The sequence below is a fragment of the Monosiga brevicollis genome, genomic scaffold (assembly GCF_000002865.3).
Source record: "Monosiga brevicollis MX1 MONBRscaffold_8 genomic scaffold, whole genome shotgun sequence".
Taxonomy (NCBI): Eukaryota; class Choanoflagellata; order Craspedida; family Salpingoecidae; genus Monosiga; species Monosiga brevicollis.
In genome coordinates, this window is record NW_001865045.1 from 365,545 (window position 1) to 380,226 (window position 14,682).

The 14,682-nt window shown below is 54.7% G+C and overlaps 4 protein-coding genes across 4 annotated transcripts; 2 read left to right on the forward strand and 2 right to left on the reverse strand.

The window, feature by feature from the left end:
• Positions 1–238: 238 nt before the first annotated feature.
• MONBRDRAFT_24851 (uncharacterized protein) lies at positions 239–1,327 on the reverse strand (the record flags this gene model as incomplete). The annotated part of the gene is made up of 2 exons (XM_001745294.1): positions 239–922; positions 1,052–1,327. 2 exons carry the CDS (start codon positions 1,325–1,327, stop codon positions 239–241), a joined length of 960 nt encoding a protein of 319 aa, XP_001745346.1.
• Positions 1,328–2,203: 876 nt separating this feature from the next.
• MONBRDRAFT_24852 (uncharacterized protein) lies at positions 2,204–8,039 on the forward strand (the record flags this gene model as incomplete). Its single annotated transcript, XM_001745134.1, has 23 exons — positions 2,204–2,367; positions 2,619–2,713; positions 2,951–3,019; positions 3,116–3,179; positions 3,279–3,336; positions 3,417–3,457; positions 3,565–3,634; positions 3,798–3,851; positions 3,936–4,052; positions 4,123–4,185; positions 4,317–4,448; positions 4,733–4,954; positions 5,237–5,550; positions 5,771–6,029; positions 6,126–6,203; positions 6,295–6,405; positions 6,520–6,673; positions 6,762–6,858; positions 6,988–7,055; positions 7,191–7,268; positions 7,294–7,457; positions 7,585–7,837; positions 7,927–8,039. The coding sequence occupies 23 exons, from the start codon at positions 2,204–2,206 to the stop codon at positions 8,037–8,039; spliced, it is 2,838 nt and encodes a 945-aa protein (XP_001745186.1).
• A 451-nt stretch (positions 8,040–8,490) lies between these two features.
• MONBRDRAFT_2798 (uncharacterized protein) lies at positions 8,491–9,075 on the reverse strand (the record flags this gene model as incomplete). Its single annotated transcript, XM_001745295.1, has 3 exons — positions 8,491–8,635; positions 8,727–8,822; positions 8,927–9,075. Coding segments are annotated over 3 exons (390 nt in total), but the record flags the coding sequence as incomplete, so codon positions are not given.
• Positions 9,076–10,430: 1,355 nt separating this feature from the next.
• MONBRDRAFT_36813 (uncharacterized protein) lies at positions 10,431–13,419 on the forward strand (the record flags this gene model as incomplete). The annotated part of the gene is made up of 5 exons (XM_001745135.1): positions 10,431–10,635; positions 10,750–11,099; positions 11,238–11,522; positions 11,650–11,823; positions 13,145–13,419. Exons 1-5 carry the CDS (start codon positions 10,598–10,600, stop codon positions 13,417–13,419), a joined length of 1,122 nt encoding a protein of 373 aa, XP_001745187.1. The 5' UTR covers positions 10,431–10,597.
• Between the last annotated feature and the right edge of the window lie 1,263 nt (positions 13,420–14,682).

Below are 14,682 nucleotides of genomic sequence, written 5' to 3' on the forward strand. Positions count from 1 at the left end.
GAGAGAGAGAGAGAGAGAGAGAGAGAGAGAGAGAGAGAAGGGGTACTGGAAGGCGAGAGGGAAAGAAGGCCGCGTCCTTGAAAATGAGCAGTCATTTATTCGCCCATGGCTTCTGCAATCTCCTTCCATCTCGAGACGTTCTCATCTACAACAACAACAACAAAAGAAAAAAAAAAGCCACCACAGAACAAATCATCAGCACGAGCGAGCGGGATAGGTCAACAAAGGCGTTGGGCTGCTACGTACTCATGTTGTCGAGGAGGGGCAATTTGTTGACTTCCGGAAAGGCTTGAGCCAGGGCTTCGTACCAAGGTTTTGTGACAAAGGTAATAAACCCGATCTCACCCTTGGCCAAAGCGACGAGGCCTGAGCTCTCCATAAAGGGCAAGGAGGGAAGCTCAAGCTTCTTTTCAATGGCTACCTGGGCGTTGAACTCACACTGGAGGCGCGTAGCCCATGCCTTGGATACCTCAAATGTTTTGGTGACGTTATAGAGGTCTGCGGTGTGAATAATTGCCTTGAGGATGGCCCGTTCGTAAGGTTCCTCACCCTCGTAAATTTTACCAGCACCCAGATCCTTGAGCATGTCCATCTGGGCTTTGTGAAAGGCCATGTCAGTGCCCAGAATGCAGGTGTGAAGCGTGGCCAGCACTTCGTCGCGCTCGTCTGGGTCGAGGTTGCGCAGCAAGCTGGGTTCCTCAAGAAGCAGTTCTGTGCCCAGCTCGGCATGGAGGTTTTCCAAGACGCTCTGGTTCTCATACTTGACGGCAAGGGGGGACTTGGAGTTGATGTGAAAATTATTGGTCAGGCCTTCATGGCCAATATCGTGAAGGATGGCGGAGAGGACCATGCCCACGTGTTGCAGGCGGTTCACAGAGCTGATGTCAAGGTGCTTGGCCAACATAACGGCTGAGTGAAGCACCTAGGGGCAGGCGGTGCGTAAGCCGATGCGCGAGTGACCCGTGGTCGCCATGTAGCCGTGACTGTTCCTTGTTCAACGGTGCCTTTCGTGCTGCGGGCGAGCAGGTGGTAGGCAGGAACGGGCACGTACTGTTGTGGCATGGCAAATGTTGTGAAAGGTGGTCGTGTTGTAGCGGGGGATGACACGGCCGATGAAGCCCTCAAGCTCCTCGCGGGAAATTTGCAGGACTTCGCACACGTGGTTTTGCTCCAAAAGATCCAGAATGATACCGCAGAGCTCTTCTGGGCTGCGATCGATGGCGTTGAAATCCCAACCAAGCTCTTCGGCTCGGTCTTGATGTGCGGTCTTGTTCTGAAGCCCCTCGGCCCCGGTGGCCTCGGTTGTGGTAGCGTGCGAGCCCTCCATAATGACACAAGTCGCCATGGACCTGCGCGAGCGAGGACCCAAAAGTGAGCATGGCTGTGTGCAGCTATCGAGCGGCCGAAAGGTCGGAAAAAGAAAGCGTGGGCACACACTGGGATGTTGGGCAGCCTTTTGAACGGCCTCTTGCCAGGTTCGAGAAGCGCGCACCAGCTGTCGTTGATACAAGACTGTGAGTGCAAGGCAATGCAAGACCCTGAGTCTGGCGCGCGAGAAGATGGCATGGTTTTTGTCATGGAGTGCAGGGCGAGCGGTGGGGCACGAGCACACTTTGAGGGACCGAAGCAGCAACTCCCCGCCCTCCCCGGCCCAGGCCGGCCAAGGCGGCGCGGGCGCTGATCGTTTATGCGGCCGAAATTTATAGTTCAGAGAAGCCAGGCATCATCCCTAACCGGCCGCACGAGGTCCCAACTGACCCTCACTCATGTGTGTGCCTCGCCCCATGCACCTGATGACCGCATGCACAGACCCCTTCCACCGACCACCGAGAGCACATGGTACAGAAACACACATACGCACCCAACAACAGCAGAAGGTAGAGAAGGCAGGCAGGCAGACAGGCAGACGGACGACGGCGACAGCAGCGGCAGCGACAGCGGCGGTAGCAGCAGCAGGTGACTCGAGTTTGACCATAAAAAAATTGGCGATGTGTATGTTCGTCAACAGGGCATCGGCATCTACCCAACGTTTCCATACAATAACTATCGTTGTCCTTCCATTACCATAAACAACTTCTGTACAAACAGCGCATCTTTCTCGCCGGTTGTCAGGTGTATTGTTGGGGGGGACACCACATGCACTTTGTCCTCTTTAAAACGAAAAACACCCTCTTGGTCTTGTCCCCCTTGTCCGCCACAACGTATGAGGCCGTGCCATGCCGTGCTGTCGGCGGCATGTCCCCTGCCTGCTGTGTGGTGGTGCTGTGCTGTATGTGTCTCTCTGTCTACTTGTCAATCTGTCAATCTGTCTCTGTCTCTGTCACACATGATCTCCTGTCTCTCTGTCGACCCATTCGTTCTCATCTCGTGTGTGTGCCATGTGTGTTGACCACCAGCCGCGCCCACCGCGCAACCCCACAACAGACCCAGGAGAGATCTACTTGGACATCACGCAAACGTCATGAGGAGCGACAGGCACCAACCCGCGACCGTTGTTCCTCTGAGTCTCTTCCAGTCTCCCAATGTCCTCTTGAGACTCTCAGTCTCCCAGAACATTGTCTGACAACGACCGCTCTTCTGCTTTTGACGCTGCGTTGACGGCCGACTGCTTGTGTGAGGATGGCGAAACGGCAGCAGCAGCAGCAGCAGCAGCAGCAGCAGCGGAAGGAGCAGGTCCCCGTCGACCTCGGCAAAGGGTCACACCATAGACGCGGTGGGCATAGGGGGAGAGGTAGAGGCGGCGGCGGCGGTGGTGGTGGTGGTGGTCATCGGGGCCGAGGTCGAGGCGGTCATCCAAGCAGGGGAGGACACCAGAGCGCAGCACATCATCAAGCGCGGCCCCAACACGCACACGGTGGGCAACGCGTCATGGCTCGATGGTTGCTGCCCTTGTGAAGATGCACGTGTCTTTTCCCCTTAATGCCGTGCTCGTGGGCATAACGGTCATTAGGCAATCCTGCACCTCATGACCACACCATCCATGCGTGTGGCTACGAACTGCGCGTCTTCTCTGTGGCCGGTACGAACCTGTTCAATGCATACGAAATGACAGGATCGCCATACGCCGTAGCCTCTCCACCCGCCAGCTAGATGATGACCTTGTTTAACTGCTTAGGCGTGGCTACAACAGTTCGAGTGACCCAACCAGAGCGCAAGTTCTCACTGCTCTTTGATCTCGGGTAAACAAGGCCTCCGGTGTCCGCATCGCCATCTTGTCCGACCGTGCCTGTCAACTTAAATTTTGTCTGTCCTGGGACCATGCCACCGTGCCTCGGCAGAATTTTGCCCCTCTGGGCTACCAACATCCAACACGTGTTCATCTCCCATTGCCACACGGTTCGTAGTGAGCGTCGGTCGGAGTCAGTAGCATGCTGTTGCTTCATTTGCCCGACTTCACCCTGGGTACCATGCCTTAGGATCATGTGGGCAGCTTGATCAGTCATTGCCGCGCCTCCAGGTGTGGCCTGCATCGTAATCCGTCATCGCTAGCCCGCTCCAGAGACTTGCATAAATGCACCCGGGGCGCCCTGCTCAGCGCCCCTGGACTGTGCTCGTGTAAACTAGCTTGGGTGGCAAAGCGCCAACCTACTACGTCCCTGCCCATGCTACTGAGCTGCTGCAGGACCTCAAGGAGGTACATTGCATGCAGTCCCAACGGGTTGACACCCGGGTCACCACCCAACGTTGGCCGACCTGGCACGCCAAGCCTAGACTCATCCCCCCATCCCCACGCGCCCGCGCCCGCATGAGTAACCTCAAGTTAATGATCGCTCGCCTGTTGCCAATGTATCATACAGGGCTTTGATACTCTGGATGGCAAAAGCGGAGATGACTCTCCACCCCCGCTCAAGGTTGTCGGGTCATGTGGAGTTGTTTGCCCGTGGCCCTCACAGTTTATAGCCTCACGCCCAAGACAACCGTGGGCTCCCTCGTAGATTGTGCCCGTGCAGCCCGGTCAAGCCATCATGGTCAAGGGCTTCAAGATCCTACCTTTTGCCACGCACCATCGCGTCCCCTCTTTGGGCTACCTGGTTTACCGCCAAGTTCCTCCGGTACGACCACCCCTTGCCCAGGGATGATCGTTGCCTTGCTCCTGTCTTGACCTTGCCGCCATGTGAACAGACTGTGCCTATGGAATACCGACACCTTGCCCCGCGCGCTATTGCCGAGCTCCGACAACAAGGCGTAAGCCTTCACGACCCCCTTCGTTGCAGTCCCACACATTCGCGCCATGCACCACCCTGCTCTTGGGTGCACGGCTCCTCCTTGCTGTTGCTGACACACCGCTTGGCCTGACCTTTGGTTCTCTTGCATAGGCTTTTGGTGAGCCACAGTGGATTCCAGACCTGTGCTACATGGGTGATTGCATCATAGACAGTCTCGCCGTCGAGCCTGACATTGCACGGGCACGGCTTCTTCTGTGCGAGGCAACCTATCTCAGCCCTGAAGTAGGCATTGTCGAGCCGACTCATCTTGAGACCCCAATGCCATCCTCCACGCAACCTTCCACAACTCACATTGCTGTCGTTGCTGCTTGCTGCTGCTTGCTTTTCGCCCTTTGACGCTGATGGGAGGTGGCACCGGAGAAGATTGAGCATACGATGCATATTCATCTCCCTCAGGTGCGGCAGGCCCACCTCCTGCTTGCAACGTCTCGTATCCGAGGTGACCATGATGTACCACGCTCAATTCAAGTTCCTCGATGCTATGGCATGGTTTTTGCCCCAAATAGCTCTGTTCATATCTCGAGACGGCGCAACATGAACGCGTCGTGCTGATGCATTTCAGTCGACGGTCAGTGCCCAGGCGACAGGCGCCATTTTGGTGTCTCTGCAACCCACCCGTCCTCAAGCCTGCTGTAGCCCTGGAAGCTCACTTCATTCTTCCCCTGACAGGCATGGATTCGACTCGATTATTCGACTTCTACTCAGCCAATTACCCCCAAAGTGGCTCTGTACGTTGAACTCTCAGTCTTGATGCGCGTCCTGCTGACCCTTGTCTGTGATGACTTGCATAAGACACCCACGTTTCCAACTCTAAACGCTTGGTCTTTCTACGCCACCCCTCTCGCTCTCCCACTCCCTCAGTGCGCAGTGTTCCGGCATTGGAGCCATATACTGAGAACGGTTCATGGCACCAACGGTGGCGAAAACAGGCCTGCGCCATGGCCCAAATTTCGACGTTGCATGGCAATCTTGACCTGGTTGTCGGCCTGGCCTGGACTCAACTCACGCAGCGTCAGCGACAAGACATGGCACCTTACTTGCAAGGCATGACGCCTCATCGGCCGAGCTGTCTGATTGCTCCGGGTAGCAACAGCAAGGAAACCTGTGTCACATTTGCCGCCAGTCGCAGCCTTGCTTCACCCATCGTACAGGCACTGGTTGATTTGGCAAGCGCGTGGCCCATTCTCGACCAAAACAACCTGCGTGGCGGAACCGTTCTAGACCTGACCCTGTCTGCCAAGCTGGAGGACGTCGTGACCACTTTTGAATCCCTTCTCCAGCCTGCCCGACGCCAGTCTCAAGCAGCCTCACAGACGGAATCAGCGTGATGCCGAATTACGTGCGAATTGAAAGACGAACTACCCTGCCTCGTCACCGCCACTGTCACCGCCACCGCCACTTACCGTACCTCTTTTTTGAAGCGACACCACATGCATGATATTTTTACTTTCTTTCCCAATTGTGTGCAAACAAGCAAAACATCAACAAAACAAATTTTGGTTCCGGTTTTTCTTTTTTCTTTTTTCTTTTTTTGACTGACACAGAACAGAAATGGCAGCGCGGGGCAAAGCAAGTTGGCGTCCCTTGGGGTTCGTGTGTGCGTTGTTCCTTCTGATCCTGGGCACGACTCGAGCATGCATATGTGATGTGAGCGACTACGGAGCACGGGATGACAACAAGAGCATCAGCACCCATGCTATTCAAACAGCCATTGAGGCGTGCAGTCGCTGCCCAGAAGGGGGCCATGTGCTGTTGCGTCCCCTTGACAAGGGCATCTACCTTACAGGCAGCCTGTTCCTCAAAGTACACGACTGCACGCGGATCTTCCATGCCTTGTCCTTTGTCGGCACCCATCGCTCAACCCTCATCTTATTCCACAAATTATTCTTGATCGCACAGTCCAACATCATATTTGAAGTGACGGCGGGCGTCCGCCTCCTTGGGACTGCCAACAAAAGCACTGTGCACTGGCCCCAGGTGAGAATGTGGCTTGCCAAGCCTGCCTTGTTTCACGTTTGCTTTGTCTGTGTACTGATCAACAGTCACAAAACTGGCCCCGTGAGCCTAGATTTACCGTCGCAATGCAGGCGTGCTGGAACTGTCGCGGGCCGCCCTGCTCAATGCTGGCACCTGCTTGACGTTTCACAGCACCAACCAAACTGGCGATCAGTGCGCCGAGGTAGTGTGTTGGAGAAACTCTATTTTCTGCTTTGGTTTTGCTCGTGCCTCCTAGTCTTGCACTTGGATGTGCTTCCCGCTCATGCTTGATCTGGGGTCACGCCCGCAAATACAGTGGTCGCGCTACAGCAACATCACCATCACGGGTGCAGGCACTATTGACGGCAATGGCTTTTCTGGGTGGTATCTCCCGCCCTACCTCAACGGCTCCTTCACAAATCGACCCATGCTCATAGCCCCCATGTGGGTGGATGGCCTCTACCTCTCCGGTGCGTAGAGAGTAGGCGCGAGACGTTGAGCATGACGAGGTCCAACCACCCGGCTCCTGTTCACAGTGTTTGACGACGGACTTGGTAGATCTCACATTGACGGACCCAGCGTTCTGGACCGTGGCACCAGCCTTTTGCAAGAACGTTCACATCCATGACTTGCGTATCATTACCTCGGGACCCAAGTGAGCAGGCTCTTACATGAACACTCCAACTTTTTTTTTTCCTTTTTCTGCGTTCTTGGACCCACCCTCGTCTCTGCTTCAAGCCTTATCATCCTGGGAGTGGTTCGACTCACCGTTGTGCCGTCGCAGCACTGATGGCGTGGATCCCGACTCGTGCCAGAATGTGCTTGTGGAGCGATGCTACATCTCCACCGGTGGTAGGTATGGGTGTGGGCCTTGGACCAAAACAGGGGCCTTCATGCACTCCAAAGTCTTCCTTTGTGTGTGCCTGGCAAAAAGTCTCCAACATGGTACTAACGTGCTTTTCCATGAACAACGCAAACTCAATGCAGATGACTGCATTGCCATCAAATCTGGTCGCGGCCCTCAGGCTCTAGCCATCAACATGCCAACGGCCAACGTCACCATTCGTGACATGACCTTTGGCCGTGGTAGGTCATGTGCCTCAACGTGTTGGCCGAGACTATGACGCCACTGCAATTGGCTCATATGCCTTGTGCCGTGGCCAAATTCGTACGGATTGCACCACAGGTCACGGCATCTCCATCGGCTCGGAAATGTCCGGCGGCATTTATGATGTGCTCTTTGATAATCTGACGGTTTGTCGACGATGCTGGCCATCTGAATTACTGGCGTGTGCTTGCAAACGCCAGTAACGTTTGACCATTCTCTTCCCCTGCGTTGACAATGCCCCGGACGCCTGCTGCGGCTGATTTGGGATTGCAGCTTTCAGGCACCACCAATGGCGTGCGCGTCAAAACTTGCATGGGTCGCGGTGGCTCCGTGCGCAATGTGACCTATCGCAATATGGTTATCGACTCGGTTGACACTGCTGTTCTGATCAACCAAGACTACAACTCGGTCACCTGCGTTGGTGATGCATTGCCCAACTTCAGCGATATTCTTGTTCAGAACGTCATTGCCAACAATGTCAAGATGGCGTTTGAGCTTGAATGCCTGCAGGACAATAGCTGTGCCGGTTCGTTTCAAGACCGCTCCTCGTTGATGGTTGATCCGATTGTTGCTGGCTCGCTGGACTTGACCAAAGCCCTGCGTGCCATCTCTCAGGCCTACGATTTGAGAACGTGACCGTCACCGCATTTCAGAACGCCAGCAAGTGCGCGCATGTTCAGCCTGAGATTGGACCCAATGTCTCGCCCGTGCCTTGCACCACGGCTTGATTATCCTTGTGGAAATGTGTGTCTTGTGCATGTTAGCGGTATGCATGTCTGTGCAGGCGGGCCGAGTGTACACTAGGTGGCTGGAATTACATTGCACGCGTAGGAATTGAAACAGCAACGAACACCTGTGTCACATATTTCTTAAAAAAAGAACCAGAGCGGGCATGTGGCTCAAGCCAGGCAAGCTGCCTGTGGTTAAGGGTTTGAGAAGCCCCATCACACACACACACACACACACATGACCACACATGACTACAGCAAGAATAGGAACAAGATGGCAACCACGAGTTTCACGCTTGGAACACGGGCTTTGCCTCCATATCATTAAACTCCTGCCCATGATCAAAAGCGGTGATGAGGCACAAAACCAAGAGCGGGTGAGCGAGTGGTGCACCGGTGTCTTGACTGAGGAGCATGGGCAAGGCAAGACGTTTAGTGCATGCAAAAGGGGCAAGTGTGATCGCACCTTGAGCATGGCGGCAGCGGTGTAGCGCAGTTTGTGAAACTGGTTCACGGGTGCTTCAAAGGTCCGCAATGTGCCATCACTGAGAGTCAGCTGCATCAGTACCGTCGGCACTAGGGATCGCTTCATCGAACTGGTTGAATACAAGACGGCCCGGGTATGAGAGAAGACAGGAGCAGGTGGCCAACTTGGCAAGACCAACACAAACACAAACACAAGCCAACCTGGTGGAGACGGCCACGTCTACGCGCCACTGCACATCGACGAGGCGAGCACGAGAGCCCTGCTGGGCCACCAACGAACTATCGGTTGCTTCTCGCCTGCAGCATGATTACACCAGCCCGCGATCCGTATGCAGAAACGTAAGCGGGAATGTTGGGCCAACTCTTACAAGACTTGTAGACGCGGAGTGAGGGAAACCTACGCTTCACTGTAGGCTAGCTTGAGGATCATTGTTTTGAGCTCCAAGGGAACGTGCAGGTAGTCCAAGTCATCAGACATCGCCTGTCGCTTCATAAAAGTCCGCGGAATGCGCACGACCTCAGCCAAGAGCAAGCGGGTGGCTGCCAGCAATTGTCCCGCGTCCACCTAGCACCAAGATGGGACCGATGCAGGTTGGTGCCGCGATGATGTGGTGAAACGAGGTTAGGGGGTAGTGGCGGTCCAGAATGAGTGCATCATGTCTCTTTTCAAACTCAGGTTCAATTCACCCCTTGCACTTGCACTGACCTGTGACAGGCTCAATTGCTCGGCCAGGGTGGCCAAGTCGGTGGTTGGTTGATCCGGAGTTTCCACCAGTTGACGGGCCGCTGTATCCCCCAAGAGTGTTCAAAAAGCGTGAGGGGCCACCCGCGGCTGAGGGCGGGGAGCGGCACGGTTGCTTTGCCCTGTGCTCCAAGTGCGCCAGCATTGCGGCGTCATCATTTGTACATGCACCTACCTTGAAAGAGGACTCCTGTCTTGGTCTGGTCGAGTTGAGCCGCCTCGAACCATTTGGGAAGGCGCTTGATCAATGTAGGCACAGAAAGTCCAAAAAATGTGGTGCGATCCGCTTCAGCGCGGGGTACTTGAATACGGTTCATGATATCGCCACGTGCGGGTTCGGGCGGCGCACAGTCTCACAAAGGCTTGCGATCAACGGCTGGCATGAAATGGAACCCGAGCCAGTGTGCCAATGGTTTTGGAACAGGTCGGGGCTCGGCCAAGGAAAGAGGCTTAACACAACAGCGTCACGGGCTCTGATCCAAGCAGCTGAGTGGCGTTGAAGTTCTTGACTGCAAGCCGCTCACTCTCAGACCGATGCTCTTACACCTATGATCTATACTACCTATCCGTTGCCGACCGCGGCGCTGCCAAATCACAGAATCTCTCAGCGTACAAACGCAAGGGAAGAAGAAGGGGAAAAAAAAAAATCAGGAGGAAATGTGCGAATGCAGTGACCATACCCAAAATTAAGAGAGAAAGAGAGAGAGAGAGAGAGAGAGAGAGAGAGAGAGAGAGAGAGACAGACAGAGAGAGACAGACAGAGACAGAGAGAGAGAGAGAGAGAGAGAGAGAGACAGAGACAGAGACAGAGACAGAGAGAGAGAGAGACAGAGACAGAGACAGAGACAGAGAGAGAGAGAGACAGAGAGAGAGAGACAGAGACAGAGAGACAGAGACAGAGACAGAGAGAGAGAGAGACAGAGACAGAGACAGAGACAGAGACAGAGACAGACAGAGACAGAGACAGAGACAGAGACAGAGACAGAGACAGAGACAGAGACAGAGACAGAGACAGAGACAGAGACAGAGACAGAGACAGAGACAGAGACAGACAGAGACAGAGACAGTAACACACACACACACACACACACACACACACAGCACACACGACTGAGCAGAAGCAACAGCGTGCGTGTGTGCAGACGCCATTTGCCAGAGAGGGGGAGGGGCGGTTGGGTTTGGCTGATCGTGCTGTGACGGTGATTGTGCGGGCGAGCAAGCAGAGCCGTGTGCTCCCTCTGCAGATTCGAATTCAAGAACAAGGTTCACAGGTTACGGTGAGGCCTGCAAGGAGCCGCAGGCGGCTGCAAGTGCTGTGACAATCGACACGATGGGCCAAGGCACGTCGACCATCTTCCTCAGCAACCAGTAAGGCCCGACCCCCCACCCCGGAGAGTGGGTGACCCTGTGCACCAGTTCGAGCCCGACTTGCAATCACATTGGGACTGCTCCGCTCATTCTGGGCCGTGATCTTACCTGCAGGACCAATGAGGTGGTGAAGATCTCCGGACAGCTGATTGCCAAGAAGGATGGTTTTTACGAAAAAACGGGCGAGGTTGCCAACACGGTCGTCCCTGCTCGCGGATCGGGCCAAATGGTGGGGACGCGCAGCAATCAGTATTTCAAGCTGCGCTATGAAATGCTTTTTGTACTTGAAAGCGGGGCTTGTGCCCGATGTAGCGTCAATGTGCCACCAAAGAACATCATCTATACGTTGGAAATCACACCGTCTCACGTGCGGCTCCGCGACGACAAGATTTTGGCTTCCTTTGTGAGCGAGAGTGGAGCCACCCCAGCCCTGCTCAGCCCAGATTCGGAAGCTGCGCACTCAGGTTCGTGGCTGGCGGCGATTACAGGTTGCGATGTCGGTACCCCCAAGCGCCCTGTTTCTTGCGACTTCGTTCCTCATCTCTCCCTCACGCTTGCCCTTCGCTAAATTGGCCCTGTGCATACTCGCACTCATCGCTCAGGTTTCTATTCAGATGAGGAGGAGGAGGATGCCACTTCAGAGGACCTGGGGCCTCTGCAGCCGGTGGCACAGGACCGGTTGCCCAAAGACAAGACTGTCATTTTGACGAGCCAGGCCTCGCACAAGGATCTTCGAATTTTGGACGGCGGACGAGTGGACGGTCGGGGCACAGGTGGCACCTATGCGCGATTTGTTGTGGATCCATCTCCAGCGGGATTTTTACGACTGCGCAGTGCACACAATCCCAATCGTTTCCTGGCCCTCAAAGGCGGGCAGTTGACATCGGGTATGCCTGAAGCGTTGTTGTGTTGGCTCAGATGATGAGATTCGCCCCATGTGCACAGGTATCGGCCCTCATTGGGGCACGCCCTCTGCTGCCTGCACGTACATGTGTGCTTCAATCTCGCAACTAGGACATGGTGGCAAGTTTTGCGAACTTCAGGCCATGCAATACGCCAACGGTCTCGTCATCCTGCGCTCCCTGGATGGCGCCCAGGGTGTGGGCGTAGATGCAAAAGGCAATGCGTGTTTGCCCCATGAGGTCACGCAGACGGGCAGCGCCCTTTTCCAGCTCAAGCTTGTCAAAGGTGGGCAACATCACTAGCGCCTCGTATAGCTTGATTTTGCTGCCACACTTGTGGCCCTGTCAGTCGGTCATCGTCCATTTTCAAGCCCCTTGCGTGCCAAGAGTGACGGCTCGGTTTTGCGCATGGGGCAATGTGTCAATATTTCATTCGCTGGTCTCAGTGGAGCCAGTGTGCGCAATTTTGTGTTGGTATTCGCGACGTATACATGTGTGGGCTTTCGGCCAGCCACATCTAGTCTGTGACTTTTGTGGCTAATCGAGTCGTTCGAGGGTCAATTTGCTCGAAAGCAGACATGGGATGCAGAGATGGGGCCGTTTTGCCGAATTCCAGAACAAAGGTTCGAGTTCAAATCATCAATTATCAAAGCACACATATGTGCGCAGTCAAGAGACGGCGGGATACTCATCGGGGAGAGCGATTCAATCGCTAAGCGAGGGCCACGAAGATAAAGAAGGACGAAGATTCGTGGTCAACATCCAGATATCAGGCGCAAAGAATGCGTTTTTGGGAAAGAAAGAAAAAAAAGTCAAAGAATAGTCGAGCAAGTGGGCTCAAGCCCTCTTGTGGCACGTCTGGGGTTCCATACGCTGCATGGCTGGAAGAGAGGGTCAACTTAAACACACCCTCTTGGAAATGGAGCTGTCTAGGCAGTCAGGGCGGCACCAATGCCGGCATGGGCGCTGGTGTTGCTGTTGCTAGCCGTGCTATTGCTGGTTAGCGTGCTAACTTGGCTGTAGCGCTGGAGCTAGAAGCGAGAGAACTGTTGGAGGCCCGGTGCGAGGCGCTTCGCTGTTGATATTTCTCGAGAATGGCTGCGCTGGCATCGCGCAGACGGTCCACACAGCGACTCGCTTGCAGAGCTGACTGAAACTGGAAAATGTGATGCACGAAGCGGTCGGTCTTTTGGCTGCTGTGTCGCTCTACCACCACGGTTGCCTGATCCAATGAGTGGTAGCTCTATCCCCACACAAAGAGGCACAAAAGGAGTAGGAAACCAAATAATAATGTACAGGAGGATGAGCCTGGACCTTGGTCATCGTTCTTGCCGAGTAGCAAACAAATAAGAACTCAATGACATCTGACAGGGCAGAGATGACGTTATCGCGATGCGTACAAGAAGCTTGTTGAGCCGAAGTCCGAGCATGTGCGAGAGCGTGGCGGGGTTGTCGGTCTTGGCCGAAGCGGCCGGTGGGGCCAAAACTTGGAGACGGGCCCCGCGCAAACGCAAGCTATGCTTGGGAGTTTGACTGAAAGCAACGCCGGTGAACAACACAAGTGGGCACAATTTGGAGGCGATGAGGTCAAGCTCTCTGGAATTTAGATGAAGCGACGCGCACGGGGCACAGTAGTAGCGAACCTAAAGTCATTGGCTTGAATGGCCGCCTCGACAAAGTTGTCCACCTCACTGGCAAGTTGCCCAATGGGCGGTGCATCACAGCTGTTCATGGTGATGGTGCCAAGATACAAACAGGCCATGGGCAGCTCAGGGTGCTGCACTCGGCAGGTGGGGCAGGTCGAGGCCTGCTGAAGCCAATCGTCGATGCAACTTCGGTGGAAATGGTGGCCACATTTTCGAAGACGCACAACCCCCGATGACCGCGGCGTACTGCCCGTGGGCACTAAGACATCCAGACAGATGGGGCACGCGTCCCGGCGGCTCACTTTGACAGAGTCGGTCATACTAAAGGTGCACTCGAGTCACTGAAGGAAGGGGGTCAGCTTGTGTCAAGCGTGGATTGTTCCAAAGAAGTGAAATTTAAAAAATGCACTGGTTCGGCTGCAAATAGGCAGTTGCACGTGTCTCGCAACAACGTGAATCCGAGTCCGACGAATACATTTGCCTTTGACACTTTTCTTCTCCCAGGAAGGCTCAGGTGGCGAAACCTTACGACTGCAGTCGTGAATCGCCAAAAGGTGTGCTACAGCGAGTTGTTCGCAAATCCTCACACGTGTAGAATGTGTTGGGACCTGGCCTGAGAATTCTCACGACAACTGGCCGAATCAAGCAGTCACGTCGGCACACATTAGTTGAGTTCGACGACCGTTGACCCCATCATACCCATAGCGACCCTTCCTGTTTCTCCTCTTGTCTCCTTTTTTTTGCTATGGAAGGCACACGACAAGATGTTGCCTATGGCCCAATCCGTTGGTAGACGGTTTGGTGTTCTTTGTATGACATCATGCATGATGTGATCGAAGAAGTAAGGAACGTGTGTGTGACCTGTCCCATTTAGGATCAGGCACAACATCCTGTGTGGTCGCATGCGCCGATGGTGCGGGCCAGGCAAGTGCCCTTGCACATGAAATTCGACTGCACCAATGAGGACAGGTTCGACAACATCACCAGCCAAAAAGGGAACGAGCAAGGGAGCCCAATCACGTGGGCTTTGATGATGCTTGCATTTGCCATTCGAGCCCCCTCCCCCAACGCTGTTAACCGCTTGACCCTGCTTGCAACCTCCTCACCAAAAGGCTCCATGCCAAGCAGCAAGACTGTCAAACTGGCAGGCGTGATGTCTCGGCTGTGAGAACAGAGGCGGTCGCTTGGAAGCTGCCGCAGGGTAGCATCGTTAGGAAGCGGGCGCACTGGTTCATGCAAAACAGTGGAGACTTCCTTTGGAGGGACGTTTGGAGCTTGATTCATGATTTGCAGCGATGTTGATGGGAAAGGCGTTTGGACCAATTCCAACCATTGCCTTGCCCCGAGTCCCAAACTGCTGCGATATTCTGCGCTAGCTTGACAAGACATCCTCTGCTTTGACTGTCACGCGAAGCGCCAAGCACACGTCATGTGCTGGGCTTGTCCAACGATGATACCAAACAGGCATTTTGAGCCTTGATGGTATTTTTTAAATTGCA